This window comes from Rhea pennata, chromosome 31 (genome assembly GCF_028389875.1).
Source record: "Rhea pennata isolate bPtePen1 chromosome 31, bPtePen1.pri, whole genome shotgun sequence".
Taxonomy (NCBI): Eukaryota; Metazoa; Chordata; class Aves; order Rheiformes; family Rheidae; genus Rhea; species Rhea pennata.
In genome coordinates this window covers 1,309,896-1,324,231 of record NC_084693.1, presented here as the reverse complement: position 1 = coordinate 1,324,231, position 14,336 = coordinate 1,309,896, and the positions used below count along the sequence as shown (strand labels likewise).

Here is a 14,336-nt window from a genome sequence, read left to right as displayed (position 1 = left end):
CTTCCAGCAAGGCCGAGGCCAAGCCCCACCGCGCAGGCAGGAGGGATTTGTAGCAAGGCCCGGTCAGGGCGGGCTGGACCCATGGTATATGCACTTCTTTAACGCGTGCGTGCATGTGTGTGTGTGTGTGCACGCAAGCCTGCGTGTGCATCAGATGAACTTCACAGCGAAGCCAAACCAGGCTTATTTCAGGACAACGGGGGAAGCCACAGAAGTGGTTAAAGCAGTCCCAGGCTAAACACAAGCAGTAAAGAAGCAACAGCCTCCCACCTCGTCACACCGTGCTCCGGCACACGCTGAAACGCCGCGTTCGCCGCGAGCTCCCCTGCGCTGGCACCGCGGACTGCGCTACGGAGCCGACACCACGCAGCAGGGCTGAGCAGCAGGATCTCCCAGGGCCGCTCCACCGCCCCGCGGGGCGGAAACTCGGAGGCTGCAACAGCACAAACCCCAGCGCTCTGCTGCCGTAGCCCATTTCCAAGACGCAACGGCTCCCGAAACCACAATTACAGGCGATCCAGAGGCACGGAGGGTAATTAGAGCCGGTTCCATCGGATCAGCATTCTCCTCCCTGCCTACACACCCCCCCTCCGGCCGCGTCGGAGGGCCCTGGGTACCCACGACTGCAGTTTCTATCCACTTTCTAGCACACGAGGCTGGTTAAGCCTCCTCCCGGCTTCAAATCTTTCCCCTTTCTCTTATGTTGACAACTATAACAGTCAAAAACTTCATCCAAAAGCAGAATTACATCATCGCGTTGCTGGCTGCAGTGCTGGACAGGCGAGGAGGAAGGGCAGCACCCACAGAGAAGTGCCGACAGCAGAGCATGCTTCCCAGGAGGGCTGCTTCAGCACCAAGAACACGGACGTAAAACGGCAGCAGGCTCAACCGCACCAAGGAGCCCAGCAGGTTAAAAGCAGATTTAATTCTGAGCCGCGCGTGGGAATAAGTCAGTGCCACGCGGCGATCTCTGCTGGAGAAGACCAGCAGGAAGCCTTGCGTCTCAGGGCCACGACACAAAACCCGCAGAGAGGAGACGGGCAAAAATGCTCCTGTTGTGTAGCCGCAGCGCGTGCAGCTCCTAGCACCACGTTAGCAAGTCCACCTTTGAGGAACGTTAATACCAGAGCTGAACCCCTCGGTACTAGGAAAAACCTCATTTAGGGTTGCCTGGATAACCTTAATTCAGACCCTAAGTGCATCATCGTTATGCCACAGCCTCTGATTTACTCAGCTGCACTTTTCACAGGACCTCCTGCCTTGTCCACTGAGAAGGAATTAAATCAGGGCCTTCTCAGGGAAGAGCCCGGGCACATTTGCTACACAAGTGGGAATGAGCAAGGACGGGGTCTGCAGAAGAGAGGCCAAGGTGTCCCCAACCCACCTCTCCAGGTGCTGGTGGGCAGCAACGGGCAAGAAAAGCAGGAACGACAGAAGTGAGGAAGAGGCACAGCCTGGGCTGAAGTCAAGTGAAATCATGCTTCTGTGGAGTTGGTTTTAAAAAGCAAAGTCTGACATGGACTTTTCCACTCGTTTCTTCACCCCCAGCTTCGAGCCCAGGTCTCCGCAGCCAGGAGGCCTCGTGGTGATTCAAGGCCAGCTTTTTGCAGCACCTCACCTCCATCACACGCCAGCACGCGGACGGGAGCAGAGCCACAAAGCCTCTCCCGCGGCCCTTTCCTGGAGCAAGCCACGTGCCGGGAGCAGAGCTCCCACTTTCCCTAGGGGAAACGGAGGTTTCCCCTGGGGGCTGCACTATAGGTCAGAAGTAGAAACTGATGCATTGAGGTGCGATTTTCAGATGGCTCTGGGGATGCGCCTTCAAATCCCACAGCAAGTCCAGAGAGGCGGCTTGGGATGCGTTTCCTGGGCTAACGCAGATGTGTGCGGGATTTTCTGAAAGACATCGCATGGGCTTCTGCCAAATAAATGCCTCTCCCTAAAGCCTCGAGCTTAACTCGCACCTCTCCTTATCGAAGGGGGAAGAGGAACAGAACTCCTCTCGGAGACGCGCACGAGCTCCTGTGTCGTTACCTTTCCACCCGAAGACGACCCCATCCACTGCCTCCTCCAGACACGCGCTCCAGCGAGAGCATTGCTCATCTTGCTGGGCGCCCCACTCCCAGCTATGAACGTCTCAGCAACGAGCATCTCGTGTGGTCCCGTTCCTGCGTGCCCTCAACGGGCGCTTTCTGGCCACAGAGTCCCCAGCTGGGAGGACCTGTGAGCGTGGACGAGCTGCTGCTATAGTCAGAGGCACGACGCAGTCGCAAAGCCGCTGCCGCACGAACTCTAAGCACAGCCAGATTATTCAACGGCCCGGCTCAGGATACTCCAAGCAGGTCAGATGCTACTTTATCCAGGCCATGGAAGGATTGGTTCCTCTTTTGACATCACCCCGGATGCAAGGTCTTAAGATGAGACACGCTGATGAACAAGGTGAGAGATAAAACAGCTTTTAAGCCTCATCATTAGTGCAAGTTACCTGGTGCAAAAAGGTGCCAGCGCTACGCAGAGCTGAGCCCGGAGCCCAGCCAAGAACAGCCAGTCCAACACCGGGATAACTCAGGGCCATGCCAGTGTCACCTTTACAGCACGAATCCCTTTCTATCTAACATGAAGAAGATTGACCAGCATTAGCTCATTTCAGTCTAAAAGAGTACTTTAATTCGGCTTTGCATAAGCTTCTTCCTAATTGACTTACAGAGAACCAAAACATGCCATTTTAAACCAAATGCTTCGCTGCCATTTGTGCCAGCTCGACAGAGACCCGATTCAAACGTGTGTTTCCTGCCAGAGAAGCTACGTCAGCAACAGCCACGATTCTTTTTCTGCTAACGATTCACGTTTCTGTAATGATTTTGGCCCAAGCAGATGTACTTGCAGGGCAATGCCCTTCCAGCAGTTCTTTCTCCTGCACGAGGCACGTTCACGAACCCCGGCTCTGTGGATGCGGGCACGGGCAAGGCCTTCGCTCGGGGGAAGAGAGGCCCTCGGAAAGGGAGGACACGGCCTCCCCGCGCAGCGCCTGCAGTCGTGTCCGCAGCCCAGGCCTGAAGGACCAACCCCCGGGTTTTCCTAAAAAGTAACTCTGGAGTCCTTCAGGCTCCGGGGCTTGAAATTCCTTGGAAATTGAAGGCTGAATCATGCAAATGCCCTTGACTCATCAGGTCCCAGTGCAACAGGATCAGTGCCAATTTCCAGCAGGGGAACCATTTTCCTACCCTGAACTGGCATCTGTAAAAATGACTTGAAGGCATCCACATCATCATTTGGTTACTCATCCAAACGGGTGTCCTGTGCTCTGCTGTATTCATGGTAATTAAGGTTTCTGGTTTGAGGTTATTTTCCCTGATCTGAGTTATTTTTAGTTAAATCATGGCTATTACTTTCTCAGAAATATTTTGGAAAAAAAAAAAAATCCCTGTCCTTTAAAACAGAAAGAGATACACTGAGAGTGCTGAGAGCACTCAGCTCCCGTGAACTGCACACACGTATTCCTCCTGGGAACACCGCAGACCACCGCGAACGCGGTGCCCCCGCACCCGCGCGCTCAGCACACCGTGCTGCGCTCGCTAACTGCTCGTGTCGGGAGACCGTCTCAGCACCAGCTCGCCCAGGCCAAGACCTCCCCGGCCCGGCACAGCAGGTGACGGTGACGGGAGAGGGACGGAGCCCAGCCTGAGCCCGCTCCAGCCTCTGCACCGAATCGAGCCCCGCGCGCTTCAGCGCCGGCTGCGCCGTCCTCCCACGTCGCGCCCGGCCGCCCGCCGGCGAGCCTCCCCTCCGGATTAACCCCGGCTTCCAGGTGGCTTTTGCAGACCGCCCTAGCCGGAGCACCGGGGCAAACAATCTCAAGAGTCCTCCAGCCCTCCCCAGCAGCCTGTACTCTATTAAATTCGTCAAGCAACAACTCGTGCCAAGCACCTACTCACACAGAGCTTGCAGGCAATGTGAGCAAAATAAAACGAGGTGGAGAGCAGCACTGGCACTGGCAGCACTGGCACGCTGCTTGCTGGCCCTAGAGACACCGGCCACCCCAGCACGCAGCCAGGCCAAGGTGAGCGTATCCGGCACCGCCTCGCTGGGCTCCTTTTCAGAGCGCAAGTTTCGTTTTCTGTGGGGTTCAGGACTGGGCATTCCCTCTACCACCTAGACAGCTCAGCTTTAGAGGAGGAAAAAGAAAAATACAGGAAAAAGCACACAGACACTAAGCAGCAAGCACCTATGGCAAAGAAACCGCTGCAACCTCGGGAGACTAAGCAGAACAAAAGCCACAATTAAAAGATTAAGAGAGAAACAGGATCAAATCCTCAAAGTGGGTCAGTCTTCAGCCAGAGCTTTGCAAATGCTCAGTGCAAGACATTGGGATTTTCTTTTCCCCTTCCAAGTCTCCGAATGGTGGCTCCCTACAATCCTATCTCCTGGGAAGACAAAATGTTTTACAAACAGCCCAAGCCTGGCCTGTAGGCACAAATGGGCAGCCTGCAAACGTGCTCCTTTTTAAGATGAGTGGGAAGGCAAGTCGAGCCAGCACGGGCTTGTCTGCAGGAAGTTACCAAAAAAAACATACACATATATATACGCACACACACACACACACACGGAAAAAAAAAGACTTGAAAAGGGAAATCAGTGCCTTGGTGGGATGCCTCTTGCAACTGAGTCACTGCTTCCACGGGAGCCCGCTGCTCACACCCCATCCACAGCCCAAAGCACAGTCTGCCGTGGGACATTAACATCTGCAGGAGGGCGGCACATTAACGTCTGCCGCGGGACGCTATGGTCCGCACTACTGCAGCACCCGTCTATGAGGATGCTTCTTATTTGATGCTTCCCATTATAAAACCCTGCTTGCAGCTGCCTGTACCTCTCCCAAACTGCAGCCCTTCAGAAAGGGCTTCACACACCGGCTGTCTCCTGATATTCTGGGGACAGGAAGGAAGGAAGGAATTTCAGCTAAAAATGATTCAACTTCCTTCCCTTCCCCCTCCCCGGTACAAGGCAGAGGGAAAAATGTGTTTGCCTGGCTGCATCCAGCGCTGACTCGCTTCTCTCTGGAATAGCTCCACGGCTCCCAACCTTTGGAGCGGAAAGCCGGGGAGGGCTGCAACGCATGTGCTAAAGATGTGCATCTCCCCATTCCAGCCAAAATACGCCAGCTTCAGGCAGGCGGGAAGCCACGGTCTCAGGGACAGCGGGGCTGGACACGCTCAGAGCAGACTGCTTGCATGGATGCAGCAGGCTGCACCCTCACCGTTCTAGACCAAAATATCATTTTTAGTGTCACCCCAGGGAATTAGTCCTATCCCAGCACCCATCAGTCCTGGGATAACGTCCCACTATCATGTCCATCCCTTCCAGCCTGCTGCTGAGATCTCGGCACAGAGTCCCGCGCGGCGGACCCCTGTCCTTCAACGCTGACAGCCCGTGGACTTGCCACAGGTTGAGCTCCTCGCGAAACCAACCCCGCCTCCGCCTGGGTGCCAGTCCCGGACCGGCACGGGGGACGCGGCGGCTCTGGGAACGCTCGCCTGCCTCGCTGCTTGGGATGCCGCGGAGAGCTACGCGGAAATGACAGGTTCGGTACAAAACTATCAGCTGCTCCTGTTTCTGCAGCCGACCTATTCAATTGCAAAATGATGATGCATCGGGGAAGCTTGTAATTATGTGTCTGATTCTACGTTTGTATGTACAGGCAGTTTTAAACCATGTTAGGGTTTTGCTAGCAAATTAAAGAAAGGAAAAAAACAAGTCATTTCTCACCATTTTTGGCCTACTACGGATAAAACTTGCAAGTAAAAACCCCTACTACAGAGGGGAAGTATTTTTCTTCTCATCTTTTCCCTTCCTAGAACACACAACAATTTTTTTGACTTCCAACCAGGAACATATTTAAGTGCATGCTTAAAGTTAAGGATGAAAGTAGCCTTAGAACAACTTTTGGCTACTATTAGACCAAGATCCCAATCCCTGCCTTGGATCGGCCTAAACCTGGAGCACAGCTCAGTCGGCAACACACCACTAAACCCTCACCTGCGCCAAGGCAAACCGCGCGAGTCCCGCCGGACTAACTCACACATCGCGCTGCACAGGGCCTCGGTGCCTCCACGCCGCCGCAACGACCCCGGCCGGCGTCTGGCCGGAGAGGAGACGCGGGACCCCGGCACCGTCCGCAGCCGCCGAGCGACGCTGCCGTCGCAGAGCCGGGAACGGGGCTGGAGGAATCGCGGGCGCAGAGCTCTAACGCGGCAGCGTAGTCAAGCTGCCTGCTAACACCAGGCGGGTTCAGCTAGGCCGGCACGGCTGCGGCTGCATGTAGGCAAAACAGGGCTCACACGGCCCGCGAGGATCCGAAGTGTCCTTGCGGCACGTAGACTATGTTCAACTGCCAAGCCGCCCTGCAGCTGCTGCCCATCAGCCCACAAATCCAGGAGCTGGAGTCATCCCGAATTCATGTTGGGTTTCTGCAGCAATCTTGTTCTTCTCTTTCTTTTCCAAGGGAGAAAAGCAAAGCCTCAGCCCTCGGGAGGCGGCCAGTAACAGATTTCATCTTGCAGATCAGATGCAAAGTCCTATGCATAACTCCCCAGCAAACTGAATTTAAACCCCTGGGTTCCTAAAGCAACTTTGTCGCAGCAGACTGGGGATTCTAGTAGAGCTTTGTTTAAATTAAGATTTTTAATTAAATGGAAAAAAATTAACGCAATGAACACAGCAGCCCTGGTTATTTAATGGCATAACAGACTCCATTCCCCACATTTCTAATTGTCTGTGTGCTGCAAATTTTTGTAATGCCAATTCCCTACGGGGAGGAACACAGGCTGAACTCCAGGGACAGCTGTGCTTTCGGTAGCCAGGCGGTTACACAAAATTTGAGAAATAGTCCTTTAACTGGACGCTTCCCTGCAATGACTTGACAGAGAGGCTTAGGCAGGGCCCCGTAAGAGCAGCGTTCACATCTTTCGGGAGGCAGCGTTCTGCCAGCGGGGCAGCCGGGGCAGGGACACCCTAAGCAACCCCAGCGCTGCTCCTGGCAGCGGGGCCAAGCGGGAAGCGCGAGGCAGGGCCGGGAAGCCGCTCTGGGAGCTATCGAGTCGGCGGCAGAAAGCGCCTGTTGCTCAAGAGCCACGCTCTGCAGCGCCCGACGGCCGCGCGCCGAGAGCGCGGAGCGCGTGAGGGGCTGCCAGAGCCAAGCCAGGAGGCAATGAAGGCATAAACAAGTATTTATGTCTTAATTAGATAATGCTTGCGGAGCACTCTGCACATGAACTGTGCTGTATAAACGTTAAGTATCATTATGGCTACCAGTGAAGTTAAGCAAGATCAGCAGCAATCCTGCACGCTGGAAGCCCTTTCCTCCAACAAAATTTTGTTTTAGAAAGTGTGTCATCTTTCCCCTCCCTGCCTGCAAGAAAACCATGGCATGGGAATGTGCAGGGAGTCGGAGAGGAAAATCAGAGCCAGGATCCGAATTCCCCACTAAAGAAGATCCAGTTTACATACCATGCATGGCCCAGCTTTTCCAGGAACACTGCTGGAGCATGCAGGGTTACCCAGAAGAGGACTATAAGCAACTACAAAAGCACCATGAGCTGCAAATCATTTTCAAGCTCTCTTTTCCACACAGGGCAGTGTAATTATTAATAGTCCCACTCTCTCCTGGAAAACACATGCTAGCTCAGACTAGCAGATCTGGTTTGTCCAGCCTTCGATGACAGACACTGACAGCACTTTTGGGGTGTGAGGTCTGAAGTAGTAAGATACGGAATAACGTACCCTGAAGGGACGTTTTCTTCCTGACCTTCCTTCTAAATAAAAGCCGCACACCCTGAAGCATGAAAGATCACGTCTCCTTCTGTCAATGCAGCTCATGAACAAGTGTGAACAACTGCTCTCAAAATGCTTTGCTCCAGTCTCCCTGTGGGGTCTTTATGCGACTGAAAACTGTGGCAATGCAAGAGGTCAGAGTGATGCCTGAACTGATATAAGAGTTTGCTGGGCTCCGCATGCCCCGAAGCACGGCTGGACGCTGCGCTCACAACGGACGGGCGAGAAAACCGCGGCCTGGGGAACCGAACCACACGGCAACGTGGACGGAGGCACCGCAGCAGCAAGTGGCCCCAGGGAGCAAACGGATGGGCAGGGGCTGCCCGGGGAGAAAGTCCTCAAATTATCCCATTTGCAAGCCCCTCTTGCTGCAGAAGCGCCACTCTTGTTGCCGAAGAGCCGTGCTGCTCGGCTGGACGAGACAAGGGCACGTCAGGTTTCTGACCTTGAAAAGCAGAGCAGATTCTGGCTATTTAAAGAGCAGCAAGGAGTTGTAAGCCCCCATAATGATGCCACACACTTGGAGGTGCTGGGGAGCTGCTCCTCCACGAAGGGAGAGGCAGTCTCACCCTCGCATGCAGTGCGCCGAGCAAGGCTTCCCTGGACTGGAGCTGCTCCTGTCGGTCCTCTGCTCCATTCAGGACCTCTCTGCGTTACAGAGCTGCCCAGTCCTCAACCTGGCACCCAATAAAAAGCAGGCAACAGGCACGGCGCACCAGCAGTGCTTAACTGCTCAAGCAGTCCTGCATTTCCAAGGCATTTATTTTTGGCCTTGTGGTCGGATTCTCCACTTAATTAGAAGTTGCAAAGAGGAAAAGCATGGCGGGTTGTTTTTCTAGTCCGTGCTCCATCCCAGCCCTTGCCTTGCACATGCTCATCACAGTCAAGCGAGAGCCCTGGACCAGGAGGACACCAACAGCTTATTTGTTAAGAGGGATTTTAGGGCTGGCACAAGCGGCCACTGGTCTTCAGCATGGAAATGCTCTGTTTTTCCACCCGGAGATGGGAACGCCCTGTTTATCCTGCAGATGGGGAGGGCGCTTGGCAAGCTGAGCTACTGGCCAAAGAGTAGGGCATGAGCTGGCCATCATCTTTTGCTGACATAGGCTACCATCACCTCCAGTTACCAGCCATCACCATGTGGGAACACCTATTTGCTTCCCAAAGCCCCCAGACTTGCCCCGTACTTATGGCCACCGCGCAAATACACAGAAATACCTTCTGCCAGCATCAGTGCACGTGTTGGCACGACCAGAGCCCACGATAACAAGTTCATAAAATGTCAAGGTCAGTCCCCAGCAAAAGTTGCCTGTTAAGGGACTCTCCAGCACATTCAAGATCACAGAGCCCAGCCACTTCAGCATGGAGCCGAGGAGCTGCCAGAGGGCGCGTCAACCTTTCCTGAACTGTATCTGCAGTGCTGGGAACCAGCTTCTTCTCCAGCGAGGACGGGAAAAAAAAAGAAAACCTTGTTCTCTGCAGAAAGCCACTCCAGAGGGGAGCGGTTCCCCGCCGCGCGCTCGGCGGCATGAATGGGAGAGACTCATGCGTAGGAGACAAAGTCACATCCCCACGGCCGCGGCCCAGCAGCGACGGGCCGGCCACGCAGACGACACAGAGCCGCCGGATGAGGGATTCCAGCAAGCGAGGCCAAGCCGATGCCAGGAAAACAGGGAAGCTACTCACTGCAACCCGATCTGCCCGAGCCTCTTTCCCTGGCACAGCAGTAACAATCTGCCTCTGTCCCTCAATTAGCCACACAAGTGACTGGATCTTTTCGGGCACAATGTGCCCAGACAGAAGGCTTATTCTACTGGCGCGCATCCCTCTGCCATGCAAGGGGTGCTCCAGTTGGCCGCAGCAAGGAACAGACTGGTCTGTTTGGACCACTGGCACAGAAACCACCAGGGTCAAAACAGACGGCTGGCCTTTGGCCCATGGTTATATCCAAAGAACAAGTACGTCCACGCAACGCGCATCGTCTACCGGGAAGGCATGGAATAGGCTTCCCAGTCCCTCCTGCATCCACAAAAGGCAAGGAAACTCCAGGAGGCAGAAGAAATGTGGTTAAGGGAGGCTCTTTTCTTCACCCTTCCAGCCAAGGACCGTAATACTTCTTTCCAACTTCCACATTCCCAGGTGGAAAGGGCAGACGTCCATATTGTCACCCCTAAAGTGCAGAAAGCAAGACAAAAGCACCACTGCTCACCTTAGGCCAGGCTGCCCAAACCGGATTAGAGAGAAACGGTGCTCAGGTCGTCACACTCAGCCCGGAGAGGCCACTCACTGGTGTCTGAACACAAAGTCAGGGGACACGGCAGCTGGCTGGGACTCAGGAAACCTGGCTCTCGTGCTGGGGACAAATGAGCCTCCCCCCCGCATCCCACCAAGCTGTATTTCACCAGCCACTTGCCCTGCCTGGGCAGCTAACCCCGCTCGCTATCCTAGAATGGAAGAAGGCAACTTCCCACTGAGATTTAACAGATTGCTTCACCACTGCCGCCTGCGATCTGACTTCTATTAGTCTATGAGGAACTGAGACACACAGAGGAGGGCAGAAATATTCTCCTTGCCCTCCCTGCCACCCCGGCCATTCGGAGACAGTCTAGTTGCCATCATTCCCAGGAATTTCAGTGCTTCACCCCTTTCCTCTCTCACACCAAAAGCTCATCCCAAGAAATACAGGTCAAAACAGAGGCTACCCTGGGTAAAATGCTCCCAACTGGCTCCTGTTATGTGACAGGGCAAAGTTATTTAACAGCAGAGGAATATTCTTCCTGATTTTTGTGACATTTCCCCACCACCGAATACAGGATCCATTGCTGCCTAAGGCTGTACGGCTTGGTTTAGTTAAGCTGCTCTGGTTTTTTTTCTCCCTCCTATAAAACATAAAGTCCAGTCTCAAGGCAGTGTCACCTTGTAGCTTAAACAAGGGTACGACACGTGGCTTCTCTGCGAAGCAGCAAGGCCTGCGATTCAGGATCTCCTTTCTGACGGTCACAGCACTACTGTCCACGCCACACACTTCCTTGGCCAAGGTTGTCAATACCAACCTGCCTCTGGGAAGCTCTGAGAAATCCCAGGGGAATGACTAGTGTGCTTACGGTTAACGCAAGGTACCCAGGTTTGAGCCTAGGTGAGCTACTGCACAAGCAAGCACTCCTTTTCGAGGTTCAAGCTACCAGGAGATTCAGATATGCAGGGAGAGCTGTCCACAACCGCAGGCAGTTTGCATTTATCCTGTCAGAAGGAATTAACAAGCAAACACCTTTCCACGGGCTAGTTCCAACATCAGCCGCACCTGACAGTGAAATACCCAAATCAGGCAGCCCTCGTTCTTACCCTTGAACAGTACAGACTGCCAGCTGGGAGAAGACAGGGCAGACACCCCGCTGGATGTGGAAGCAAGGCCTACGGCTTCCCAGGAGAGGCACCGGCGAGCAGCAAATGACACCCCCCAAAACCCAGCAGGGACTCGCCAGCCGCATCCCACCCCAGCTCTTTGCATCGAGAGGGTTCCTGCGAGGGGATCGTCTCTGGCTCTCCCTAGAAACATCCCAGTGCTTTATGCCACTGCTCAGGTTTCCCGACACGCGAGCCAACACACTGCTGTTTGGCATCACGAGGAGATCGGCACGGTGCTGGTTCCCGGATACCCTCAGCTTGTCCTGCACTGCTCAGACAACCGTTTTGGAGGAATAGCTCTGGCTCTGGAGCAATTTGCTTAGGGATAACTCTGCAGAAGGGCTGCACACAGGACACAACCTTTGCGACAGCAAGGACTCAAGGCTTGAAATCTGCAAAATTTCACAGGCAATGGCCCTGCTAGTGAAGACATCGTTCTCCAAGATGTGTGGTGGAGCCATACGATCCCAGATCCTCCTGTCTGCAGGACGGCTGCAGCCATCGCTACACTACGCACGCCTGGTTTGCAGGTTTACCTCAGTGCCTGCTCCTGGCCTGGCTGCTAGTTAGAACAATTGCTATTTTAACAATAAAATTAGTGTTTTTTAAAAGAAATTTTTGTCTACTTGAATGTTAATTTTACATACTGCCTCCCTCTCTTCCCGCAACCATGCAAGTGCACAGATTGTTTCTTCAAACATGTCAGACAATCCTTCAATTAAAAATGGTTGACAGTCCAGGCTGATTATGCTGGGATTTTAACCTGTAAATGCAGGTAGTGTTGCTCACCTGCAACACCGTGGCATCCGCTGCAGTGTATCCACACTATCGCTCGCCCAAGGGGACCAACACCCAGCAGAGATATCCAATTACCTGGAGAACCTACATACCACACTAACGAGGAGTGCCAAATACAATTTGCACCCTCCGGCTGATCAGGGTTTTCAGACGTCTAACCGAGATCCATATTTGCCTTAAAAGGGAGTGGCTCAGCCCTGCATTGCTGGAGCCGGCAGCGAAAGATCGTGACGGTTTTAACAGCCCCAGCCTCGTCCATGGATTGCAGCTCGGTCCGGAGGGCGCTGCTGCAAGCGGCAGCCTTTGCAGGCAGCAGCGCTGCAGCGTGCCGAGCGCCCGGCGCCTTGCGCTAGGCTTCATAAATAACCCAGAAGGCACAGGCTCCGCTGCCGGTTTGGAGAGGACCCAGATCCTCGCCAAAATAAATAAATAAATAAATAAATAAATCACAGCCGCTGACTGAAGCGGGGACGGCTGATGCCTTATCTGCGCCGCAGGAGCACCGGGGACCTTACCGGCTCCTTCCCATGGGGGTTTATTTCTCACCTCCCGCTTCCCGCGGGCAAACACCGGTCTGCCGGAGAGACCCTCCGCGCCCGAGGGCGGCCGCCAGCCCCGCAAAGCCACCGGGGGACGGGGACGGGGGGGTGGGGGGGGACGCCGAGCACCTGCCGGCGAGGTGCCGGCGCACCGGGGCTGAGCCCCCGGGGCCCGGCGAGAGGAGAAAGGGCCGGGGAGAAGGGGCGACGTTACGCAGCCCGTCTCGCCAGCTTGTTAAAAATAAAATAACACCCCCCTGCAGTCGGGCAGCGACCCGACAGCGCAGGAACGATAACACCCGCCTCAACGCCGACGGGGCAAAGGGGAGCGAGGCCAAGGTCGTGCCAAGACCCTGCTTTGGGTCTGCAGGATAATAAAAAGCGGGCGATTCCTCCGAGGAAAAGCTCCTTCTTCCGTCCGTCCGTCCGTCCGCCCGCCCGGCCCCAGAGCCGCCGGGGCGACTAGGCCCCGCTGCGGTTGGCGGCGGTGGAAACACAGGAAGTTGGACGGGCTGGGAAGGGGGGGAGAAGAAAAAAAAAAAAAGGAAAAAAAAAAAAAAAAGGCAACCCAAGGCAGGGAGCGGACTCGCCAGGGCAGCCAATTCCCCCCCAAAAAGAAAAAAAAAAAAAAAGGGAAAAAAATAAAATGTACATAACCCCCCACCCTCCGCTCCCAGCCGGGGGTGAACACAGGGTGCCCCCCCCCCCCGCCCACACCCACACCCCGGGGTGGGATTTTGGGGGGTGAGTCGGGGCGCCCCCAGCCCCACACGTCGAGGGGGGCGCAGTGTGGGGAGGGGGGGGGGAGGGAAGAGGGCGGCTGGGGGGCGGCCGGCGGCACCTACCTGTCGAGGGCCGTTTGGGGAGGCCTCACGCTCATGGTTCCTGCGCCGCCCCCCGGCGCGGCCCCGAGGCGGGGGGGCGCCCCCCCCTCTTCGGAGCACGGCGCCCTCCCCCCCCTCCCCCAAATAAAATAAAATTAAATAAAATAATTAAAAGCTTCCTGCCCTCCCCCCCCCCCACCCGCCCCCGCTGCTCCGCGGCCCTCAGGCGCCGGGCGGCCGCGAGTCCATCTTGAGAGCCCGCCGCCGCCGCCGCCCCGCTCAGCGCGGCCGCGCCGCCGGCCACATCCTCCCGGCGGCGGCGCCGCGGCGGCCGGAGCTGCTGCGCGGCGGGCGGAGGCGGAGGAAGGGGGGGGGGGGGAGGCGGGAGGCGGCGCGGAGCCCCCGCCCCGCTCCGCTCCGCTCCCGCCCCGCCGCCGCCGCCGCCGCCGCCGCGGGGCCGCCCTCAGCTCACCCCGGCCCCGGCCCCGGCCCCGGCCCCGGCGTCCGCAGAGGCCTAGCGGCCGCTCCCGATCCTCGGCCTCGCCCGGCGCCGCCGGCCGTGGGGGGCAGCGCCGGCGGCGGCCTGCGGGCGCGGCCTGCCCTGGGGGGAGCTGCAGACCCGGCACGGCTGTGGGGGGGCTATAGACACGGCCTGGGTATGGGGGGACCTATGGACACGGCCTGGGTAGGGGGGGACCCATAGACACGGCCTGGGTATGGGGGGACCTATGGACACGGCCTGGGTATGGGGGGACCCATAGACACGGCCTGGGAAAGGGGGGACCCATAGACACGGCCTGGGTATGGGGGGACCTATGGACACGGCCTGGGTATGGGGGGGACCCATAGACACGGCCTGGGTATGGGGGGACCTATGGACACGGCCTGGGTATGGGGGGACCCATAGACACGGCCTGGGTATGGGGGGACCTATGGACAC

At 56.2% G+C, this 14,336-nt stretch overlaps 1 protein-coding gene across 3 annotated transcripts in view; it reads right to left on the bottom strand.

Moving 5' to 3' along the window:
• Positions 1 to 13,542, bottom strand: part of ARHGEF11 (Rho guanine nucleotide exchange factor 11) — a 35,246-nt gene extending 21,704 nt beyond the window's left edge. For all 3 annotated transcript variants that reach the window (XM_062597753.1, XM_062597755.1, XM_062597754.1), the window contains exon 1: positions 13,418 to 13,542. In XM_062597753.1, the coding sequence (XP_062453737.1) occupies positions 13,418 to 13,452 (35 nt within the window). In that variant the 5' untranslated portion in view covers positions 13,453 to 13,542. The remainder of the gene's footprint in view (positions 1 to 13,417) is intronic.
• Positions 13,543 to 14,336: the final 794 nt, after the last annotated feature.